The sequence below is a fragment of the Scyliorhinus canicula genome, chromosome 11, assembly GCF_902713615.1.
Source record: "Scyliorhinus canicula chromosome 11, sScyCan1.1, whole genome shotgun sequence".
In the NCBI taxonomy this organism is placed as follows: domain Eukaryota; kingdom Metazoa; phylum Chordata; class Chondrichthyes; order Carcharhiniformes; family Scyliorhinidae; genus Scyliorhinus; species Scyliorhinus canicula.
This window is the reverse complement of record NC_052156.1, coordinates 138235886-138258115: the sequence shown is the minus strand read 5'-3', so window position 1 is coordinate 138258115 and position 22230 is coordinate 138235886. Positions and strand designations below refer to the sequence as shown.

The window sequence follows — 22230 nt, the reverse complement described above, 5'->3', positions numbered from 1 at the left end:
ATATTTACAAATAGCAAAGGCCACACCTGTATATTTTCCATAGGTACCAAAAACTTAATTTCATGTTGTGATTCTTCTAGGTGGTGGAGGTCATGGGTTTTGAAGGTACTGTTGAAGGAACATGGGTGAGTTGCTGCAGTGCATTTTATAGATAGGGGGAGGCAGTGGCGTACCGGTATTGTCACTGGACCAATAATGCTCTGGTGACCTGAGTTTGAATCCCACCAGGGCAGATGGTGGGATTTGAATTCAATAAAAAATCTGGAATGAAAAAAGTCCAATGTGGACTATGAAACCATAGTTGTAAAGACCCATCTGGTTCACTAATGCTGTGCAGGGAAGGAAATCTGTCATCCTCGTCTGGCTACATGTGACTCCAGCCCCTCCAGCCCCACAGCAATGTGTTTGACCCTTAAATGCCCTCAGGGATAAATGTTGGCCCAGCCAATAATGTCCGCATCCCAATGATGCCCAACGAATGAAGAAAAAATAAGACGGTGCACACTGTGCCAGTGGTGGAGGGAGTGGATGTTGAAGGTGAGGGGTGGGTACTGATAAAATGGGCTGTTTTGTCATAGATGCTGTCGAGAATCCTGAGTGTTGGTGGAGCTGCACTCATCCAGGCAAGTGTGGAGTATTCAGTCACACTCCTGACTTGTGCCTCATCGATGGTGGACAAGCTTTGCTGGTGTGACATTACACACTGTGCATATTAGTAATGCACTTGTATACCAATCTCACATTTACTTTATCAAATTAACAATTGTAAAGATACCACATCCGGGTACAGTTTAGGAACGGAGTGGTTTTGATGAGACCACTTTGTGGGATCAGAGATTCCCCTTCATCCCTCTAAACTCCTCCCTATGAATGGTCAATTCACAAAGCACAATTAAACCTTTGTCAGAATATTGGACACTGCGTAAACTTGAAATACTCTGCGTAGTAGCTGTGTTTGTCTATTTATGAACAAACAATATGGATCAAATGTCCATCTTGAGTCTGGAGGCCTGTATTAAAATGAAGGATTATCCTGGGGTTAAGGTGCATATGGGCTGCATCGTATCTGGAGTGAATAGACCAGCTGATTCAAACATACCAAAACACCGATGCCAAAAAATAATCCACAGTTAAAATTGAGCCATTGAATCCATACTTACCTCCCACAATCACATAGCTAAGTTGGTTGCTTATGGAATCTTTGTCTGAACAGTGGAGTTGGAGGAAGGGAGTTTTAATTGTGGAGTGTATGGTAGCTTCATAATATGCTGGGTTACATATTGGAGGTTCATCATTTACATTCTGTATAGAAGCAGAAACAGAAGAATATGGCCATTATAAGCTTGACAAATATCTATGACATGCAGACAAAAAAAACTACAGCAATAAATTTCAAGATGCCGATTTTCCACGATGCAAGTTACGTTTCATACTCATTATTTTCTTTTGACGGAATGATGACACATTGGCGATATAAATCAATGCTAAATTTTAATTCATAAAATAAATAATCTTTATTGTCACAAGTAGGCTTACATTAACACTGCAATTAAGTTACTGTGAAAATCCCCTTTAATATTCTTTTCTAGAAATTGATATTTTGATTTAGAAATATGCAGATGGCAATATAAGATTACAAGTCATACGTTCTTGCATTATTATAAGAGGAAATATTAATTATTGTATTATTCGTGATTCTCACCGGTAAGGTCGTATTTTCTGATTTTCCACAGCTCTCACTGGTGATGCAAGCTCAGAAAGGGCGGGTACCTCATTTAATTACATTTAAATATACTTACTGAGCCTCCTCCAACACTCCACCTGATCCCCCCTCACTGAATATTCATACCACACGTTGGAGAGATTTACAGCAGGTTCTGAAAAACGTGCATCAGTCGAGGGGGCCCCCAGGGGTGCAAAGTAAAGTATTGCTCCCAGAGGGAGAGGGACATGCCCTGGCACTGCCCTGGTAGAGATTGGCATTGCCAACCTATGTCATGGGCAATGTCAGGGGGGACTCTCTTTGGAGCGCCATTAGGGGCGGGCTTCACATAATAATAATAATAATCTTTATTAGTGTCACAAGTAGGTTTACATTAACACTGCAATGAAATTACTGTGAAAAGCTCCCAGTCGCCACACTCCAGCGCCTGTTCAGGCACACTGAGGGAGAATTCAAAATGTCCAATTCACCTAACAAGCATGTCCTTCTGGTATTGTGGGAGGAAACCAGAGCACCCGGAGGAAACCCATACAGACATGGGGCAACATGCAGACTCTGCACAGACAGTAACCCAAGCCGGGAATCGAACTCAGGTCCCTGGCGCTGTGAAGCAACAGTTGACCAATGTGCTACCGTGCCGCCCACATTATGTTTATTGGAAAGGAAAATCCCCGATGCTGATGTTTGTGGTGGTGGAGGGAGGCGGGAGTGATGGGTGAGAACGTCAGTGCTGATGGCCGGTGGGGCGGGGGCGTCCCCAATGCTGATGGTGGTGGGGATACCCCCAATGCCAATGTTGGTGGGAGTTGGTTGGGGGGAGGAGGAGCCCCCCAATGCTTATAGAGATTCCCCGTGACTGTGGAGAGATGGGCTGGGAGGGTCTTTATTTCTGTCCTGGTCGGGCACCCCGTTCTCTGTGGCCAGATCGATCAAGCCCCACCCCGCACAGTGACGGTGTAAACCATGGCCATTGCATTTTGTTTCTCAGAGAGACTTAAAATCTGGACTAAAAACCTGGCTGTGCTGCTGGAGAGCTACATGCTGGGTTTCAGTCAGAGGCTGACACTCTGAAAAGCATGGAAAATTCCATCCATTAAATAGGTAATTGCAGAAAAATCAACTGAATATGACTCGTACCTGAATTAAGAATGATGAGAAAAATTAATTCCTTTTTCTATTACACCTCAACACAACTGGAGAATATCAACAAAGTCAAGTCACCGTTATGATAGCTAAATGTAGCAGCCAGATCTATGCACATAACATAAATGAGATGAATGACCAATTCATGTGCTTTTAAAGGTGTTGAACGTTGGAAAATGTTCGTCTGGATTTCTTCGTAGAACAGAGCTATGACATCTTTAGTGCCCTTTCTTTAATATTTCACCTAAATCACAATATACTGCAATTGAATCAGGGGATGTTAGCATGTAATTAAATATGGTTCCAATGATAATTTGGTGGTTTGTTGACATAACAATCTTGCATTTAAAAATAATCCATTGAATGTGGAGTATGTTCGATAACGCGTCATAGCAACAGGACTAGATCATTCAGGCCTCAAGTTTGTTCCTCATTCAATCATATCATGGTTGCTCTGTACCTCAGGTCTTTTTATCCACCTTAGACTCAAATCCCATAATGCTCTAACATATTGGGATGCTATCATCTCAGTCCTGATGACTTCAATTGATTCAGCAAGTACCGTCTTTTGGGAAAGAGTGTTCTAGATTTCAGTCCTAAATGGCTCAGCTCTAATTGAAGATTGGGCCCTGTTGATCCAGATTCTGTATCTATGGACCATAAGATGCAGGAACAGAAGTAGGCCATTTGGCCCATCGAGTCTGCTCTGCCGTTCAATGAGATTATGACCGATCTAATATGATAATCCTCAACTCCACTTTCCCACCTTACCCCATAACCCTTGGATTTCCTTACTGATTACAATTCTATCCATCTCAGCCATAAGCAAAGCTAATGACTGAACCTCTACAGCTCTCTGCTGTAAAGAATTCCAGAAATCCACTACCCTCTGAGAGAAGAAATTCCTCCTAATCTCTGATTTAAATGGGTGACCCCCTTATTCTGAGATTATGTCCTCGGGTTCCAGACTCTCCCAGAAGAGGAATCAACCTACCCTATCAATTCACTCTATCATTATAAACAATTTGAATAAAAGATCCCTCAATCTTCCAAACACAAAGGAATACAAACCATGTTTATGCCACCTGCCCTAATTGCTTAACTCTTTAAACTCTGGTAAGATTCTGGTGAATCTGTACTTTATCTCCTCCATATATTGCTCCTGAAATGGATCACACAGAACTGAATGTGGTACTTGAGATGATAACTGACCCAGGCTCTGTATGACTGAGGCATCATTTCCCTATTATCTTGTAAGCCCTCGGAGACCATAGTTGATGGTTATGGTACGTGAGATATATTCCGCTAAATTTAAAGGGGCAAGAGTGTTTTGGCAGGAGATGGTTATTGGATACTTTACCAGAATGTTCACAGTGACAGTGGTGAAGCTGGTTTTCTGTTTCAATGGATCAGGCTCAATATCATTATTCAGATCAACTGCCTGGATAGTCAGTGAATAATGGTCTGTAGTTTCTGCATCCAATAAGTTCAAGAGCTTTAGTTGCCCTGGAAACCCAAAACATTATTGTTATTGTGTCAGAAAATGCAAAACAACTATCAAAGTCCCTTTTTTAAAAAATCAGATTTTAAAATGCTGTAATAGAAAACAAATGATATTTTTGAAAAATTCAAAGAGTCCAACACAAATAATTCATTTAAGGGAATTTATATTCAAAAGATAAAATTGCTCCTTGATTGTGACTGAAGCACTGGTCATAACTTATTTCAGCATATAATATAATATAAATACATATATGTATATCATAAATAATATATATATCACCCCGAGTTGGCATTCACTGTTTGAAAATTGAGGAACCCAAAGAAAAAATGGTCTCTCATAAAAATTCAAGTCTTCTTACGAAGCCAGTTCTGATGAGGAGAACTGTCTATCTGATCAATCTCCTGTGAAAAACAAACATTTTCTCTTTTTATTTATTTTCAACATCACAGTAAAAAGTGGCCAAACATGCTGGTGATCTGGCATGCTAAGAGCATTAAAATGTGGGCAGAATGTGGAGCCCAGCATTGATTTACAGGGAAGCAATCTTTTCAGCAAAACTTTGTGGTCCCAAACCGTTTGTAATAAGTAATATTTTCTTCAGTTACGAGGAAATATTTTTCTGAAAGGAAAGTACACGTTACCTGTGTTGGGCTCCATGTAAAACGTGGGAGGAATATCGCTATTTCCACCTGCAATGCTACACTTAACGTTGTCAAATGGGAGGTCAGCATCAGTGAATTCTACAACTCCCACGACAGTTCCAATTGGGCTGTCTTCTGGAACAGCGAATGTATCAACTGGTGACTTGGGTTTCCATTCATTTTTACGAGTCACTTGGACGATCAAAGTAGCTGTGGCTATGCAAATCAGACAGAGCAGCACCAGTTTAACATGAAAGGACTTTAGCAAATCTTAGAAGAAATGATTGATATTATTTAATAAATACAAATTCCCCTCTACCTACTTGTTAAGGAGGGAGTTCCGCCATCTGAAATTTTGATTATTATTGTATGTTTGAATTGTAAACCTTCGAATGTTACATTATCATAATCCAAACCTTTAGCGCCAACCTGTGCACATTTATAACACAGATTAAAGAAACATCTTAAAATCTCCTTTCATACATAATGCCATCAAAGTAACTTTTCACCTTAAGGTGTTTTTTTTATATTCCCACCACAATATTTTCCATTGTGTCACAACAAATTCCTCATGCGGATTCAGAACTGGATCATCAATTTGTTGTTTAATCACAACAAGTTAAAGATTGCTCTGTATTTATTTGACTTTATATGTGAGAGAAAGGTTACAACGGGAAAAACAATTCTGACAATCCCAGGAATGCAATGCCACTGAATGAATAATTATGTATATGTATTCATCCTTCTTAAGCTTTCCCATTGGAGAGCAATGCACATTAGTTTCGGCGGGAGATATTAAAGCGTTTGCACAAGAAACCTTCCGAATATTTTAATTAATCATCTGGGATTTTCCAGCCTGTCATGCTGGTTGGATCTTCTGCACCAACTGATGTGAACGGAGATTTCAATAGCGCAATTTCCTTCAAGTGTGCGTCCAATTTCCTTTTAAAATTGTTGGTCATCTCCAATTCCAGCACACGTATGTAGACTGCGTTCCAGGTCATTAGTTTTTGCGGTGTAAAATCGCTCTCCCTCACTTTCCCCTGCATTTATTACCCATAATCTTAAATCTGTGCCTCTTCATCCTTGAATGATCAGCTGATGGAAACGGCTTCTCTCCATTTGCCGTATCTAAGCCTAACATAATCTTGTACCCCTCCATCGTCTTGTACCCCTCCATCGTCTTGTACCCCTCCATCGTCTTGCCCACCTCCGGTAATCTTGCCAACCTCCGGTAATCTTGCCCACCTCCATCACCTTGTACACCTCCATCACCTTGTACACCTCCATCACCTTGTACACCTCCATCATCTTGTACACCTCCATCACCTTGTACACCTCCATCACCTTGTAATTGTTGTGTTCTTTGTATCGTTCTTCAGGATGCTGAAGGTTGTAGTGTTCACAAAGAACGGCAAGCAGTGTTTAACAAATAAAGCTAATTACACAACATTTAATTTGATTCTAACATTTGCTAAGGAATTAGATAAGTAAAGAATACACTACACTTCTGCAATACTAAACTATGCTATCAGCTAAACTATCTCACATCTACTTAGTCTGGCCCCCTTCCACACTCTCCCAGAAGTCAAGGAGGCAAGTGTGTGGTGAATTATACTGTATTGTAATTCACACTGTATTGCATTGCATTGCATTATGTCCTTGTGGGCTCTGTATGTGAGCCGTTGCGCGGCTCTGCCCATAGGGGGAGATGAGTAGCTTGTACAGGGCTACACCCGTGGTTCCACCCATGGCCCCTACCACTACCGGAAGTATAAAGTGCTGCAGCCGTAAGCCTGCTCTCAGTTCCTCTGGTTGCAGGCTGGCTCAGTTGTAAGACTATTAAAACCACAGTTTACTTCCAATCGTGTCTCTAGTCAATTGATGGTCACATCAATTTAATAGTCTTAGAAAACTTGAAGAAAACTACTATGGAATCAGCCCTCAAACCTGACCGACTAGAACTGAACCCGAAGGCGGCAGAGGTGAAGGAAATCTTCCTACACTGGCTTCGATGTTTCAAGGCCTACCTGGCTGAATCAAGCACATCCGAGACTACAGAGGAGCAGAAACTCAGCCTACTGCATGCACAGGTGAGCCATCGTATCTCTACGCAACTCAATTGTACTACCTCATATACTGAGGCCCTGGCTATGCTCGACCGACTGTACGTGCGGCCGATTAACGAGGTCTACGCGTGGCACATTTTCACGACCCGCCGCAAGCGTCCCGCGGAGTCGCTAGAAGACTTTCTGCGCGATTTAAAAGCCCTTGCTCGGGACTGCAATTTTCAGGCTGTAACAGCCTCCCAGCATATGGAACTCGCTGTCCGTGATGTATACGTTGCAGGGCTCAGGTCTAACTATGTGCGCCAGCGATTGCTTGAAAAAGGGGCCCAGAACTTGAAGGACACGGTAGAGTTAGCTACGACTATGGAGGTCGCGTTCCGCAGTTTGAACTCATTCCCCGCAGACCAAGCGACCCCATCATGGGCCCCCGACCAGTGACTGCCCCAGGCCTGTGCCGCGCGGCCACCCACCCACTATGGAGTACCAGCGTGCCATTTTTGTAGCCAGCCCCAACACCCGTGGCAGCACTGCCCGGCCCGCAACGCGACCTGCAGCAGCTGCAGCCGCAAAGGACACAATGCCCGAGTATGCCTGACAAAATCGAAAACTCCAAACTCCCCCGCAGTCCAGAGCACTCACCTCCCAAACTCACAGGCCTGCAGGCCCCGTAATGCTGCAGCATGTCTGCCGATTCCGCCTCCACCCGACATGTGCGACTCATGGGGGTCGCCATCTTGGCAACCCTCCTCCACGCGGCCGGCCACGTGCGAGTCATGGGGCCGCCATCTTGGACACCATCTTCTTCAGCACCCGCCACATGCGATCAACGAGGGCCACCATCTTGGCCATCAACCGAACCTCACCTTGACGACTATGACCTCAGCGGACAGTCATCACGCGGCCACTCCAGCACAGCTGATCGAGCCGCCGACTACCCGCAACTCAACACAGTCACGTTGGACCAGTCGCGTCCGAAGCATCTCCAGAGCTCGATGATGTCCGTTAAAATCAATGGGTACAGGACACCGTGCCTCTTCGATTCCGGGAGCACCGAGAGCTTTGTACATCCTGACATGGTAAGGCGCTGTTCGCTCCCTACCTTCCCTGCACGGCAAACTATCTCCCTCGCCTCGGGCCCACACTCAGTCCACATACAAGGGTGCACCGTCACGACCCTAACAATTCAGGGCACCAGCTACTCTAATTTCCAGCTGTACGTGCTCCCCGACCTCTGCACCCCACTCTTACTTGAACTCGATTTCCAATATAATCTCAAGAGCCTCACACTCAGCTTCGGCGGACCCCTATCTCCACTCACTATCTGCAGTCATAGTGACACTAAAAATCGACCCCCTTCCACTCTTCGCTAATCTCACTTCAAACTGCAAACCCATAGCCACTCGCAGCAGGCGGTATAGCCTGCAGGACAGGGTATTTATTAGAACCGAAGTCCAGCAGCTCCTACATGAGGGAGTCATAGAGGCCAGTAATAGCCCCTGGAGAGCTCAGGTGGTGGTCGTAAAGACCGGGGAAAAGTTCCGAATGGTGGTTGATTATAGCCAAACCATTAACCGGTTCACGCACCTCGATGCGTACCCCCTCCCCAGAATTGCAGACATGGTTAATCAGATCACCCAGTACCGCATATTCTCTACGGTGGATCTGAAGTCTGCATACCACCAGCTCCCAATCCGCCCGGAGGACCGTCACTACACGGCGTTCGAGGCAGATGGCCGCCTCTTCCATTTCCACCGGGTCCCCTTTGGCGTCACGAATGGGGTCTCGGTGTTCCAACGAACAATGGTCCGAATGGTGGACCAGTACGGGCTGCTGGCCACGTTTCCGTACTTGGACAATGTCACCATCTGCTGCCATGATCAGCAGGACCACAACGCCAACCTCTACCGATTTCTCCAAACCGCCCAGAAACTCAATCTCGCCTATAATACGGAGAAATGCGTTTTCCGCACAACCAGACTAGCTATCCTCGGATATGTCATGGAAAACGGAGTCCTGGGCCCCGACCCGGACCGTATGCACCCCCTCTTACAACTCCCTCTCCCTCATTGTCCCAGGGCCCTCAAGAAGTGCCTGGGATTTTTCTCTTATTATGCCCAGTGGGTCCCCCAGTATGCAGACAAAGCTCGCCCACTATTTAAGACCACACACTTCCCACTGTCGGCTGAGGCCCACCAGGCCTTCAACTGCATTAAGGAGGACATCGCCAAAGCCGCCATGCGGGCGGTGGATGAATCCGTCCCCTTTCAAGTGGAGAGCGACGCCTCAGAGGTCGCTCTCGCCGCCACTCTGAATCAGGCAGGGAGACCAATCGCCTTCTTCTCCCGAACCCGCTCCGCTTCGGAACTTCGACATTCCTCAGTCGAAAAGGAAGCTCAAGCCATTGTGGAAGCCGTACGGCACTGGAGGCAGGTAGGAGGTTTACCCTCATCACCGACCAGAGATCGGTTGCCTTCATGTTTGACAACTCGCAAAGGGGCAAAATTAAAAATGATGAAATCTTGCGATGGAGAATCGAACTCTCCACCTACAATTACGATATCATATCGACCGGGGAAGCTCAACGAGCCCCCAGATGCCCTGTCCTGCGGCACGTGCGCCAGCGCGCAAGACAACCGCCTGAAGGCTATCCACAATGACCTCTGCCACCCGGGGGTCACCCGGCTCGTCCACTACGTCAAAGCCCGAAATCTGCCTTTCTCCACCGAGAAGGTCAAAGCCATCACCAGGGATTGCCCAATCTGCGCTGAGTGCAAACCGCACTTCTATAGACAAGACAAGGCCCACCTGGTAAAGGCATCCCAGCCCTTTGAACGCCTGAGCATCGATTTCAAAGGGCCACTCCCCTCGACCAATCGAAATGTGTACTTTCTGAACATCATCGATGATTTCTCCCGCTTCCCCTTTGCCATCCCGTGCCCCGATATGACCTCCCACACAGTCATCAGAGCTCTGCACAGTGTCTTCACCCTGTTCGGTTTCCCCAGCTATGTCCACAGCGACAAGGGTTTGTCCTTTATGAGCGATGAACTGCGTCGGTACCTGCTCGACAAGGGCATCGCCTCGAGCAGGACTACCAGCTACAGCCCCAGGGGGAACGGGCAGGTGGAGAGGGAGAACGCGACGGTCTGGAAGACCGTCCTACTGACCCTCCGTTCCAGGGATCTCCCGACATCCCACTGGCAGGAGGTCCTCCCCGACGCGCTCCATGCAATTAGGTCCCTCCTATGCACCGCCACCAACCAGACCCCTCACGAACGACTATTTGTTTTCTCTAGGGGCACTACCACGGGGGTTTCACTCCCATCCTGGTTGAGGACCCCGGACCCGGTTCTTCTCTGGAAGCATGTACGGACACACAAAACAGACCCGCTAGTAGAGAGAGTGCTACTACTTCATTCGAACCCCCAATACGCCTTTATTGAATACCCCGACGGCCGTCAGGACACCGTTTCCCTCCGGGACCTGGCGCCTGCAGGATCCAACACCACCACCACCACCACCGCTGAGGTACCCCTCACACTACACCCCACCCAACCCCCCATGCCCTGCGCCCCCGTGCCTATAGGTTCCCTACCCACGCTCAGCGCCCCCGCGCCTGTAGGTTTCCTGCCCCCCCCCCCCGTTGCCCGTCGCACGGGTCAGGTATGTAGCTCGGACCGAAACACCCCCGGAGTCCGCCCGCATACCCACACCGATCGTCACCAACCAGCCATTCGAAGAGGCTGCAACCCCGGTGCTCCACCGATCCCAAAGGACGACTCTGCCACCGAACCGGCTCAACTTGTAGACTCGTCACCCCCGCCGGACTTGATTTTTTACAGGGGGTGAATGTGGTAAATTATACTGTATTGCAATTCACACTGTATTGCATTGCATTGTATTATGTCCTTGTGGGCTCGGTATGTGAGCTGTTACGCGGCTCTGCCCATAGGGGGAGATGAGGAGCTTGTACAGGGCCCCACCCTTGGCTCGGCCCATGGCCCCTCCCACTACCGGAAGTATAAAGTGCTGCAGCCGTAAGCCTGCTCTCAGTTCCTCTGGTCGCAGGCTGTCTGAGTTGTAAGACTATTAAAACCACAATTTACTTCCAATCGTGTCTCTAGTGAATTGATGGTCACATCAATGTGATATTTATATGGGGCGGGATTCTTCCGCAAATCGGCAAATTGGCCGGACGCCAGCGGCAAGAACAGCGCAATCCACCCCGGTGTCGGGCCAACCGGAAGTTGCGGAATCCTCCGCACATCCAGTGGCTAGGCCGATGCCGAAGGGGTTGCCGCCATGCCAACGGGCGCTGAAGGGCCGGTGCGAGTTAGCGCATGCGCAGAACCGCTGGCATGGTTCCGCGCATGCGCAGACTGGCCGGCATATTCTTGTGAATGCGCAGGTGGTGTCTTCTTCACGCCAGTCATGGCAGAGCCTGACAAAGGCTGGCACGGAAGGAAGGAGTGTCCCCACGGCACAGGCCCGCCACAGATCGATGGGCCCCGATCGTGGGCCAGGCCACCGTGCCCCCCCACCCCAGGGCCAGATTCCTGCTGCTCCCCCGAGGACCACACCAGCCGGCCTACCAGCCCTGTCCCGCCATGTGCGATCATGTCCATTTCACGCTGGCGGGACTGGCCGAAAACGGACGGCCGCTCGCCCATTGGGGCCCGGAGAATTGCCGGGGCGGGGGGGGGGGGGGAGGGGGGGCACTGCCAACGGCCCCCGACCGGCACGGCGTGGTCCCCGCCTCCGCCGCCGGAGAATATTGCAGCAGGCGTCGGAACAGCGGGGTGGGATTCACGCCGCCCCCCGCCGATTCTCCGACCCAGCAGGGGGGTCGGAGAATCCCGCCCATGGTTGCTTTATAGCACCATCTAGTGACTACAGTAGTAACATTACAATAACCCTTTACGTTCCTTACAATATCCCCATATTGTGACAGTAATCATCTTGTACACCTCCATCTTCTTGTACACCTCCATCTTCTTGTGCACCTCAATCTTCTTGTACACCTCCATTAAATCCCAAACTCCTTTGCTTTCAGGAGAACAACCTCTGCTTCTCCAACTTAACCTTGTAGTTAAAATCCCTCACGCCGGAACCATTCTGGCAAATCCCCTCTGCACCATCTCCTGGAATATATTTCCACAAGTGTGGTGACCAGAACTGCACACAATATTTTATTCTCACTATGTCCTACCACCTTCAAAGATCAATATGCATCCCCATGTCCCTCTGTCCCTGAGCTCTTTGGAACTGTTCCATTAAGCCTTTCCAAAGTATTTTCTTTAAATGAACCACGAAAATTTGGAGACTGAACAAAAATGAAGCACAACAATTTTGAAGGGTCCTTTATAAATTCCAAGGGGCAAGAATAAACTTTCAACAAGCTCATGCTGGAGAATGAAAGAGAAAAGACAGAAGGAGATGAAGGAAGAAAACACTGTTATCTGAAACAAAAAGGGCTTTTACTATACTGCAGAATTAAGCCATGAAAGGGGAAAGCGGAGGCGTTCCTACATGGACAGCCCTTGTCACAGGCAAGTCTCCCATTGGGAATGTCCTGCTCAGGTTTTCGGTCCCCTCCTCATTCCCCCAGCCAGGCCTCATGCATCTTAACCAGGGTTTACTGGCTGTTTGCCCACTTGGCATGCCCACTGCCATACTAGAGGCAATGGGATTAGTTCCCTTCGAGGTCAATTAAGGCTTCAACTAGCCTCCAGGTGGAAAGACCATCCTCAGCCCCTACTACCTTGGATGCCATCTGTGAAGGGCCAGGAAGGCAACGATTATACAGCACTTCACCACCCAGACTTCACCACCCAGACTTCACCACCCAGACTGCACCACCCAGACTTCACCACCCAGACTGCACCACCCAGACTTCAGCACCCAGACTTCACCACCCAGACTGCACCACCCAGACTGCACCACCCAGACTTCACCACCCAGACTGCACCACCCAGACTACACCACCCAGACTGCACCACCCAGACTTCACCACCCAGACTTCACCACCCAGACTTCACCACCCAGACTGCACCACCCAGACTGCACCACCCAGACTGCACCACCCAGACTGCACCACCCAGACTGCACCACCCAGACTTCACCACCCAGACTTCACCACCCAGACTTCACCACCCAGACTGCTTATTGGGGAACATTAAATTACACCCCACATTTTTCAAATGGTTTCCCAGCTATTCTTATCAGTGAACCTTATGCCCACACAATCCAGAAACTACTTTTTCCAGTCACCTCTTCCAGATAATGTGTGAACGAAAGGGTTAATAACGATTTTCTGTGCAATAATACAGAATATCTTTGCCTCTTGCTATACTATCAGTTCCTTCAGTCAGAAAATTATCCAACGCAGACCAGAACGATTACAGGCTACAATTATTTTACAATGATATGAAACATCTGAAGAGTATAAATTGAACAAATACTGAAAAATAAATATTATGCAGAAATCTGGAGAGCAAAATTACATTAGGCAAATAATTCCACCACCTCTGGTATGGCAGTGGGCATGCCAAGTGGGCAAACAGCAAGATAACCCGTGGTGAGGATGCCCGAGGCCTAGTTGGGGGAATGAGGAGGAGACCTACAACCTGGGCAGGCCGTTCCCAATGGAGAGACCTGCCTGTGGCAAGGGCTGCCCAAGCAGGAAGACCTCCGCTTTATCTTAAATTACCCCCTCGCCTGCCTCACAGGACCTCCTTAATTGTCCTGGTGATCCTATCTCACCCATCATTCACCTCGGGCTCCAGCGACAACCTGCAGCCTGGGCCTATTGCAATACCAGTAGTGGCCACCTAGTGGTGCTGGTACTGGAGACCTGCAAGCCCCTGACTGGCGGCTATCAATGGTAGGAAAGGCAACCTCACGAGGACGCCCTCAGAAACCCAGTATGTGCATTAAGTTGAGCCAGGGAGACCCACAGGCTCTCCGGCAGGGTCACCGTCCCAGTGCCACGGTTACTGAATTCCGTCCATGGTCTTTATAGTAACTGAACCTAAGAACATAATGAATAGGAGCAGAAGATGTTCTAATGGACCCTTGAGCCTTCTCAGTCATGCAAGAAGATCATGGCTGAGCTTTTGTCTCAACTTCAGTTTCCTGCCTGTCTCAATACCTGTGTTTCCCAAAAGTCTTTGAAACGCAGTCTTGAATACTCTCAATGACTGATAATCCAAAACCCTCAGTGGAAGAGAATTGCAAAGAATTACAACATGCTGAGTGATGATATTTTCCCCTCTCACAATCATAGATGGCTGGCCCTTATTCTGTGATTTTAATCATTAGTTTTAGAAGCTGCAGCTCGGGGAATAGCCTCTCAGCATTTAACATACAGACCCGAGATCTCCAAGGATGTTCTGTTACAATGAGATCCACCTTTCATTCTTCTAAACTCCAATGAATCCTTAAAATTGTATATGAACAATAACATTAAAACAATATAGGCCGCACGGTTGCACAAGTGGCTAGCACTGTGGCTTCACATCACCAGGGTCACAGGTTCGATTCCCCATTGGGTCACTGTCTGTGCGGAGTCTGCATGTTCTCCCCGTGTCTGTGTGGGTTTCCTCCGGGTGCTCCGGTTTCTTCCCACAGTCTCAAGACGTGCAGGTTAGATGGATTGGCCATGCTAAATTGCCCTTAGTGTCGAAAAAGGTTAGGAGGGGTTATTGGGTTACGGGATAGGGTGGAAGCGAGGGCTTAAGTGGGTCGGTGCAGACTCGATGGGTCGAATGGCCTCCTTCTGCACTGTATGTTCTATGTAATAGCAGCAACATGCGTTAATAGAATGTCTTTAACAACAACCTGTAATTGTATGGCACCTCAGCATCATTAAACAAAATGTGATAAAATTTGACATTGAATGAAGGGGAATGAGGGGCTGGTTTAGCTCACCAGGCTAAATCGCTGGCTTTTAAAGCAGACCAAGCAGGCCAGCAGCACGGTTCGATTCCCGTACCAGCCTCCCCGGACAGGCGCCGGAATGTGGCGTCTAGGGGCTTTTCACAGTAACTTCATTGAAGCCTACTCGTGACAATAAGCGATTTTCATTTTTCATTTCAAGGTAAGGAAATATTGGTTATGATTCTCTTTGCCCATCGGCAGCACACCCCTGTCCGTGTGTTTCACGACAGTGTGGGGTTGCTTCAATGGGAAATCTCATTGACAAGCAGCGTGAGTAGAGAACCCCATTGCCACCGGATAGCGGGCCACCGAGAAACACGGGGCTGGGGGAACAGAGAATCCCGCCCATTATTGTAAATGACTAGATGCTTGGTAAAAGAGAAAGCTTTAAAAAGCCTGTGCTACAACATAAAATAGTGCTCAATTTATTTTCCTATTCCATTTGTTACGATCCTTATAGTGGAAGCATAAACACAAATAATTAAGTTTACTGAATGACTCCAAAGTGAAGAAATCACCAACCGGATTCCAATTGTCGTAGCTTTTATGTTAATACGAATTGGATTGGAAGCAATGCAAATTAAATATGAATGAACAGGCAAATGATAATGATACTTCAAATAAAAAAGTAAAATTTCAATGCAACAAAGTACTAAAACACAAATACCTACTTCATTCCCCACACAAATGTAGCTGCACAGTTCCACAATGTGCTCTCCTTGATTCATAGATCAGGACAATAAATTTCACATCTGCTTTCACAGGCATTATTCATATCAGCTGGGCTCACTTTTACAAACGTCCATTCCCTCAGGTCACAACAGTCCTGTTGGTGTAACTTTCCTGAATTCCTTTTTAACTGACCAGCAATAATACCTCGGTTCAAGCTTTAGCCACTCTGAGAAAACATCCAGCTCTTTACTGGTTTGGAGTTATTCACGGAGTCTTCCAGGTTTTAGAACTTATTTTTATCCATCTCAAACAGCACCTCCAAAAGATCCTGGGCTGGATTCTCTCATTTTGAGGCTATGTCCGGAGCATGTGTCTAGCCTTACGACCAAAAAGTTGGCGACACCCCCATACTGATGCTCCGCCCGGTGGGGGCTAGCAGCCTCGCCACATATGCCCGGTTTATCTGCAAATACGAATGGAGAATGGGCGGGACCATGGCCGCGCATGTGCACTGCTGTGACCTGCAGCGGTCATGCCGTACAACATGGCGCCGGACAAGCATGGACCTGGCCTGTTAGATAGTGCCCCCCTGTAATCCCCATCGCCACCCCCAAACCACCCTCACCAGTCACCCCAGCCCCCACCGAAGCCCACCCAGCCAGCAGAATGACTCCCCCCCCCCCCCCCCCCCCCCCCACCCGACTGTGGCGGCACTGGCACAGTCCGCAGCCGCCACGCAAGGTCTCTGAAAACTGAGGGCACACACGCCCCACAACATCGGGAAGTCAGCCCATCGGAGGCTCAACATCGGGGGAAGGCCTCAGGTGACATCCTGAGGCCGTCCCAATGGTGTGCAGCGTACTCAGCAATTAAGCTGTTTTTGAGGGGGAAGAGCATCCGAAAAATGGCGCTGCCCCCAATTTCGGCATAAAAACGGATTCTCCGGCCAATCGCTGAACGCGATTTCGGTGTTGGCAATCAAAGAATCCAGCCCCCGTCTCCATTTCTGCAAAATAGAAAAACTGATTTTTTTTCCTCTCCTTTTCCTCACAAGAGTTCTCTATGTTCTTCTTTCCATCTTTATTTGATGTATCTTTGTGTCCATATCTGTGCATTGATCTCCTTCATTGTCCAGCTCCTCTGCTTGTAGCTCTCCTTTATGCCTGAAGCTCTCCTTTGTGGTCTGCCAGCCATACAGCTTCTGTTCTAACCTTCCTCTTTGTACTGCTTCTGGGGCAAGGGCTACCAAGTCACATGGGTCAGTATTTCTTATCATCCAAGAAAATTATAATTGATCCCTTTACAACCGATGCAAATTCTCAAAAAACCTTCTCAAAAATTCTTAAAATCAATTGCAGGTTCCACAGACCTTTTAATAAATTCCACATTGTCCTTATCACACTGCTTCTGGGTCAAAAATGTCACATGCTTAATATCTGTATACATCCTCCTCCTATACCTATTTACTTATTTAGCTTGACTGCAGTCTTAATTTAACAACAGCCAACATCTTGGTTATTTCTGCAGCTTTATGCTTTCAGTCCTTCAATCTACAGAAACAATGCTGTTAGATATTATATCTTTGAGTTTACCACAAAGTGAAAAGGTATCGAGCTGCCACACTCTTGGATTTTTACAAACGTGCTGAGAGGTTTTATGAGGGACGTTTCTCAACACACTAAGGTGGAGAACTGAAGCCCGTGCAAACATTCTCCGCTGACATCGCTATAGATCGCATGATGCTTCACCAGCAGGGATGTATTCTCTGATACATAAAACCCCTCCGCTTTTACTTCTCTAGAACAACGACTTAACATTTATACAACAGACTCACTGTGGTAGTGTGGCCCCTTTAAGGGGGCAGAATCCACAGACCATGTGACCAGCTCGGCACCAATCACGTGGGAGTGCATGAACCCTGACCAATGGGGAGTTTGCACGGGTCCCTAGGAGCAGGATCCCGGGCAGTGTGGACGAGGAAGTCGAAGAGTTCGGTGCCTGTTACTTGACTGCCCTTTGCCTTTCATCAGTAAACTCTGTGTCACCTACTGGAAATCTCTAGTGTATGTCTTGAGCCACCACATTGGCGATGAGGTAAAAGTTTTTGATTGCAGCTAACAATTGTTGTGAATTGAGGAGGGGAGGAAGGAATAGGTGAGAAGTAGAAAAGCTCCAGCAAGAGTGGGAATTATTTAAACTATGAGTGAAAATGCCTATGATTGGGAAAGTAGACCCATTTGACCAAGGGGCTGAGTCAGTACATCGAACAGCTCTGTTTCTATTTTTCCATGAATAAGATCACAGGCGAGGACAAGAAGAAGGTAATGCTTCTGACAGTTTCCTGGGCCGCAAATGTTTAATTTGATTAGGAACCTTACGGGGAGGCGCTGGCATAATGGTATTGTCATTGGACTAGTAATCCAGAGACCCAGAGTAATGCTCTGGGAACCCTGCTTCCACGGCAGATGGTGAAATTTGAATTCAATAAAAAGTCTGGAATTAAATGTTTAATGATAACCATGAAACCATTGTTGATTGTTGTAAAAGCCCATCTGGTTCACTAATGTCCTTTAGGGAAGGAATTCTGCCGTCCTTGCCGGGTCTGGCCTACATGTGACTCCAAATACACAGCTGACTCTTAAAAAAGCCACTCAGTTCGAGGGCAATTGGGGAAGGGCAACAAATGCTGGCTTTGCCTGTGACACCCACATCCCATGAAAGAATTAAAAAACACATCCCGAGATGACCCAACTCAAAGACTTTTAACCAGATAGTGAAATTGGTTAAAGAGCATTTCAGCCCAATATCCTCAAACGTTTGTAGTAATCCACGGGAGGCAGGAGTTCCGTCACCACACCAATATTTATTTACAATAACGATATTACAGGAGCAGCTACAAACAGTGATGCCAGCAGTCCAGTCAACTTAAGACTGGCTCACAAAGCCTACACAGGTGCTTACATGGGCCCCCTCAATGAGCTATATTTGAGGGAGCTCATACTCCAATTGGCCAACCAATAAAGCTAATTGGAGTTCATTACACATTATAAGTTTAATTCTGCAGTGAGGTATCATGAGTCTGTCTCAGCCTTCATAGCCAGGCTACAACAGCTTGCCAAGCTCTGTGAGTTAGGGACTGCACTAAGCGACATGTTGCGCAATCGGCAGGTTTGTGCGAACCTTGCTATCCAGAAGAAACTTCTGCTGGAGACCACGATTATGTTGGAAAAAGTGATCAAAGTAGCTTAGGAGGCAGAGTTCATCGAAAAGGGTACCACTGACCTTTAAAGCGTGGCTGAAGGGGATGTTAATGAAGTATGGGGCGATACGGCCATGAGGCCTGCAGTGGGGTCAATAAGCACATCGCAGAATCAGGCATGGTCCTCGGGGCAGGACCAGAACCCACGGAGTGGGAAGGAGTTGGGGTGCCAACATGAATCCAAGTTGAACTGCTATCATTGCGGCGGACCACCCTAGAAGATCTGCCATGTAATAATAATCTTTTTTTTGTCACAAGTAGGCTTGCATTAACACTGCAATGAAGTTACTGTGGAAAGCCCTCGAGTCACCACATTCCGGCGCCTGTTCGGGTACACCGAGGGAGAATTCAGAATTCTCAGCTGGTACAGGAATTGAACCCGCGTTGCTGGCCTTGTTCTGCATCACAAACCAGCTGTCTCGCCCACTGAGCTAAACCAGCCTCCCTATGTTCAGGCGTTTGTGTGCTTCTAGTGTAAATAAAGGGGGCACAGTCAAGCAAGTTGCCACACGAGGCAAAACACACCAATGCAAAAAGAAACAACAGCAGCAACAGCAGTCCTCAGCGCCACTGAACATAATGGAGAGGAGCTCTGAAGAGTGAGGAATTGCCAGCAATGCTGTACCAAATAAAGGGGATAACATGAAGAGACTACTCTGCTGTTTGTCCATTTATTCCATAATGCACCTTTTTTTAATGGTACAACCTCTTCTCTGTACATTCTTAGAATCATATTTGATGGTTTCAAAGGCAGGTGTTTCAACTTTTGATGATAAATTATCTTAGAAATTAACAAAAGATTTGTGCCTGTATCCACTTTCATTTTGATTTTGTGACCCTCACGTTTTTGAAATACCCAGATACATTGATTGCTCCGCACTGACAAGATGTCTAGTTTCAGCTCCTGAAGTTGCTCGGGTATGTCGTCTTCTGAATGGTCTTGAACTTCATCTACTAATTTACAGGCACGTTAGTCCGCTTAGATGTGCTTTTTTCTTGTATATCTTTGGTGTTGCAGACGTTTTCTGAGACCTCCTTGCTTTGGCAATATGACAAATCACAATTCTTGCACTTATTTTCTTTCTTCCAGTATTACCCCATTGAATGTTCAATCTGTGTATACTTGCAGCCTTGTTTCTTGTGGTATCCATTTTGTGGATATTCTCTCGGACCCTATCTTTGGAGCATATTTTATTGCTTGTTGCATAGACATAACAACTCCACAGCAGGTTAGAACCATGGAATAGAGCCATAGAAAAGTGCCATTCGGCCCATCAAGTCTGTACTGACCCTCTGAAAGAGAACCCTACATAGACACCCCCCGCTAACCCTGTAACCCCTAACCCCTTTAGACACTAAAGGGCAATTTAGCATGGCCAATCCACCTAAGCTGCACATCTTTGGATTGTGGAAGGAAAACAGAGTGTCCGGAGGAAACCCACGCAGTCACAGAAAGGAAATACGAACACCACACAGACAGTCACCTAAGGATGACATTGTACCTGGGCCGTTGGCACTGTGAGGCAGCAGTGCTGCCCACTGTTCCACTGTGCCGCCCCTAAAGAGCTAAATCTCTTACAGTAAACAGCTTCCTCTGAATAGATTCACAGCAGAGTCCACAAACCAACCTATCATGAAGAGTGTCATCAAATGTTGCCCCAAACTCACAGGGTGTGATTCTCTGTTCCTGAGACTGTAGTGACGCCAGGCCAGGATGTGTGGACTTCCACGACAGCAAAACTGGTGCCGCACCTGGACCGATTTAGCAACCGTTGAGCTAACACTGGCGCCACGTGGAACACAATCGCTTCCAGTGAGGGACAGTGCGGAGTTCACGAGGTCTGTGATTGGCACTCAGGAGACTGACAAGCTGCAGCCTCATATACACATTACACTCCCCACATACACTCACCCCAGCCACCAGGATGGCACTGGTTGCACTGTAGCCCGATGATCCCGCTGATGGGTCAGCTGGAATCAGAGGGCACCTAGGGCGGTGGCCTGGGGGTCACCCTCACGACCTGCGGCCCTAAGTTCACAGTCGACAATATGCGGCGTGCGCAGCTGCATGGCTGCCTTGCAGGCTTCGCCAATGGTGCTCCATGCCCTTCCACCCCGACCACACAGCCCACTCCTGGATACTCCTGGTACTCCCCTCGGCCCTGGCAGAAGCACCCCCAGCCAGTGGCACGACTGTCAGCAAACTATGATCACGTTGGACACTTTCTGTACCCCTCTCTCTCCATCAACAGACACGGCGCCTGTTTCACAATTTTTAAAAGCTCAAGTGAACCTCACCATCAGGAATTCACCCCAGTGGAGGCGTGGAGAATCGGCGAGGCCCCGGAGAATATCGGGTCAGGCCCACTAATGCAGTGCCAACGGCGTTTACCGTACGTGTGTTCTGGAACACATTGACGCCGCTGTCGAGGCACTTGAATTGCGATTTGACGTGAAACCGGCGCCCGCCACGATTTTGGCAACAAAAATGATTCTCTTCCCAATCAATGTTGTGTTCTGTGATCTTATCTATGCAATGAATCTACAGAACTGCTGGTGTCTTAACTAGAATGATGTTTTATTGATGTACATGTGGTAAGGTAACAATCAGAATGCTATTCAGACCACGTTATTATCGAGTTACATTAGATTCTCCTGGAACTACTGTTCTGTGCGACTGTCCCTATGTATGCCTTACAACCTTCTGCCGATCGCCGGATGTCACATGACTGAAGTCTGACGCCACCTGCTGGTAGGAATGTCACACTGCCGAGTGCTTGGAATATTACACACAGGCATATCACCACAATCGCGTTTCCCAATTCCGACATCAGCCGACAGAGAATCCCGTCTACTGTTTTTTGCTAATCGTCTTAAAGTCATTCTCAATTGGCAAATATTTTCACCTTCTTCCCAACTACCACGGTGGAACCAAAACTTTCTACTATTAATAACGGTCTAGATGAGAAGTGCCCTTCTAAAACCATTAGTTTCCGAGAGGTTTATCTCCCGGCTTTGCTGGATGAACTAAGTTTTGTAGCAGCATTAAAGTTTTATGTCCTTCTGACTGGAGAAATGTTGCGACCTTTCGGTCCTCTGGTGTTTGATTTGCTATGAGATATAAGTGGAATCTTTCCTTTTCTGAGGTCCAAGTCTCACAGTCTTCATCAAATGGATCCATGGCTCCTGTTTTTCCTGCCATTCTAGATCCTGGCTTCTCGGGTCTAGACTTCAACCACCTTCCTCCCTTCTAATTCTTTTGGATGCATGGGTCAAGTGAT

The 22230-nt window shown here is 47.4% G+C and overlaps 1 protein-coding gene across 1 annotated transcript in view; it reads right to left on the bottom strand.

The window, feature by feature from the left end:
• LOC119973793 (cadherin-related family member 3-like) overlaps positions 1–22230 on the bottom strand; it is a 71391-nt gene that overhangs the window by 19031 nt on the left and 30130 nt on the right. Inside the window, exons 8-11 of the mRNA XM_038812218.1 lie at positions 5335–5440; positions 5012–5227; positions 4227–4372; positions 1161–1302 (exon numbers count right to left, since the gene is read on the bottom strand). Coding sequence (XP_038668146.1) covers positions 1161–1302; positions 4227–4372; positions 5012–5227; positions 5335–5440 — 610 coding nt within the window. The remainder of the gene's footprint in view (positions 1–1160; positions 1303–4226; positions 4373–5011; positions 5228–5334; positions 5441–22230) is intronic.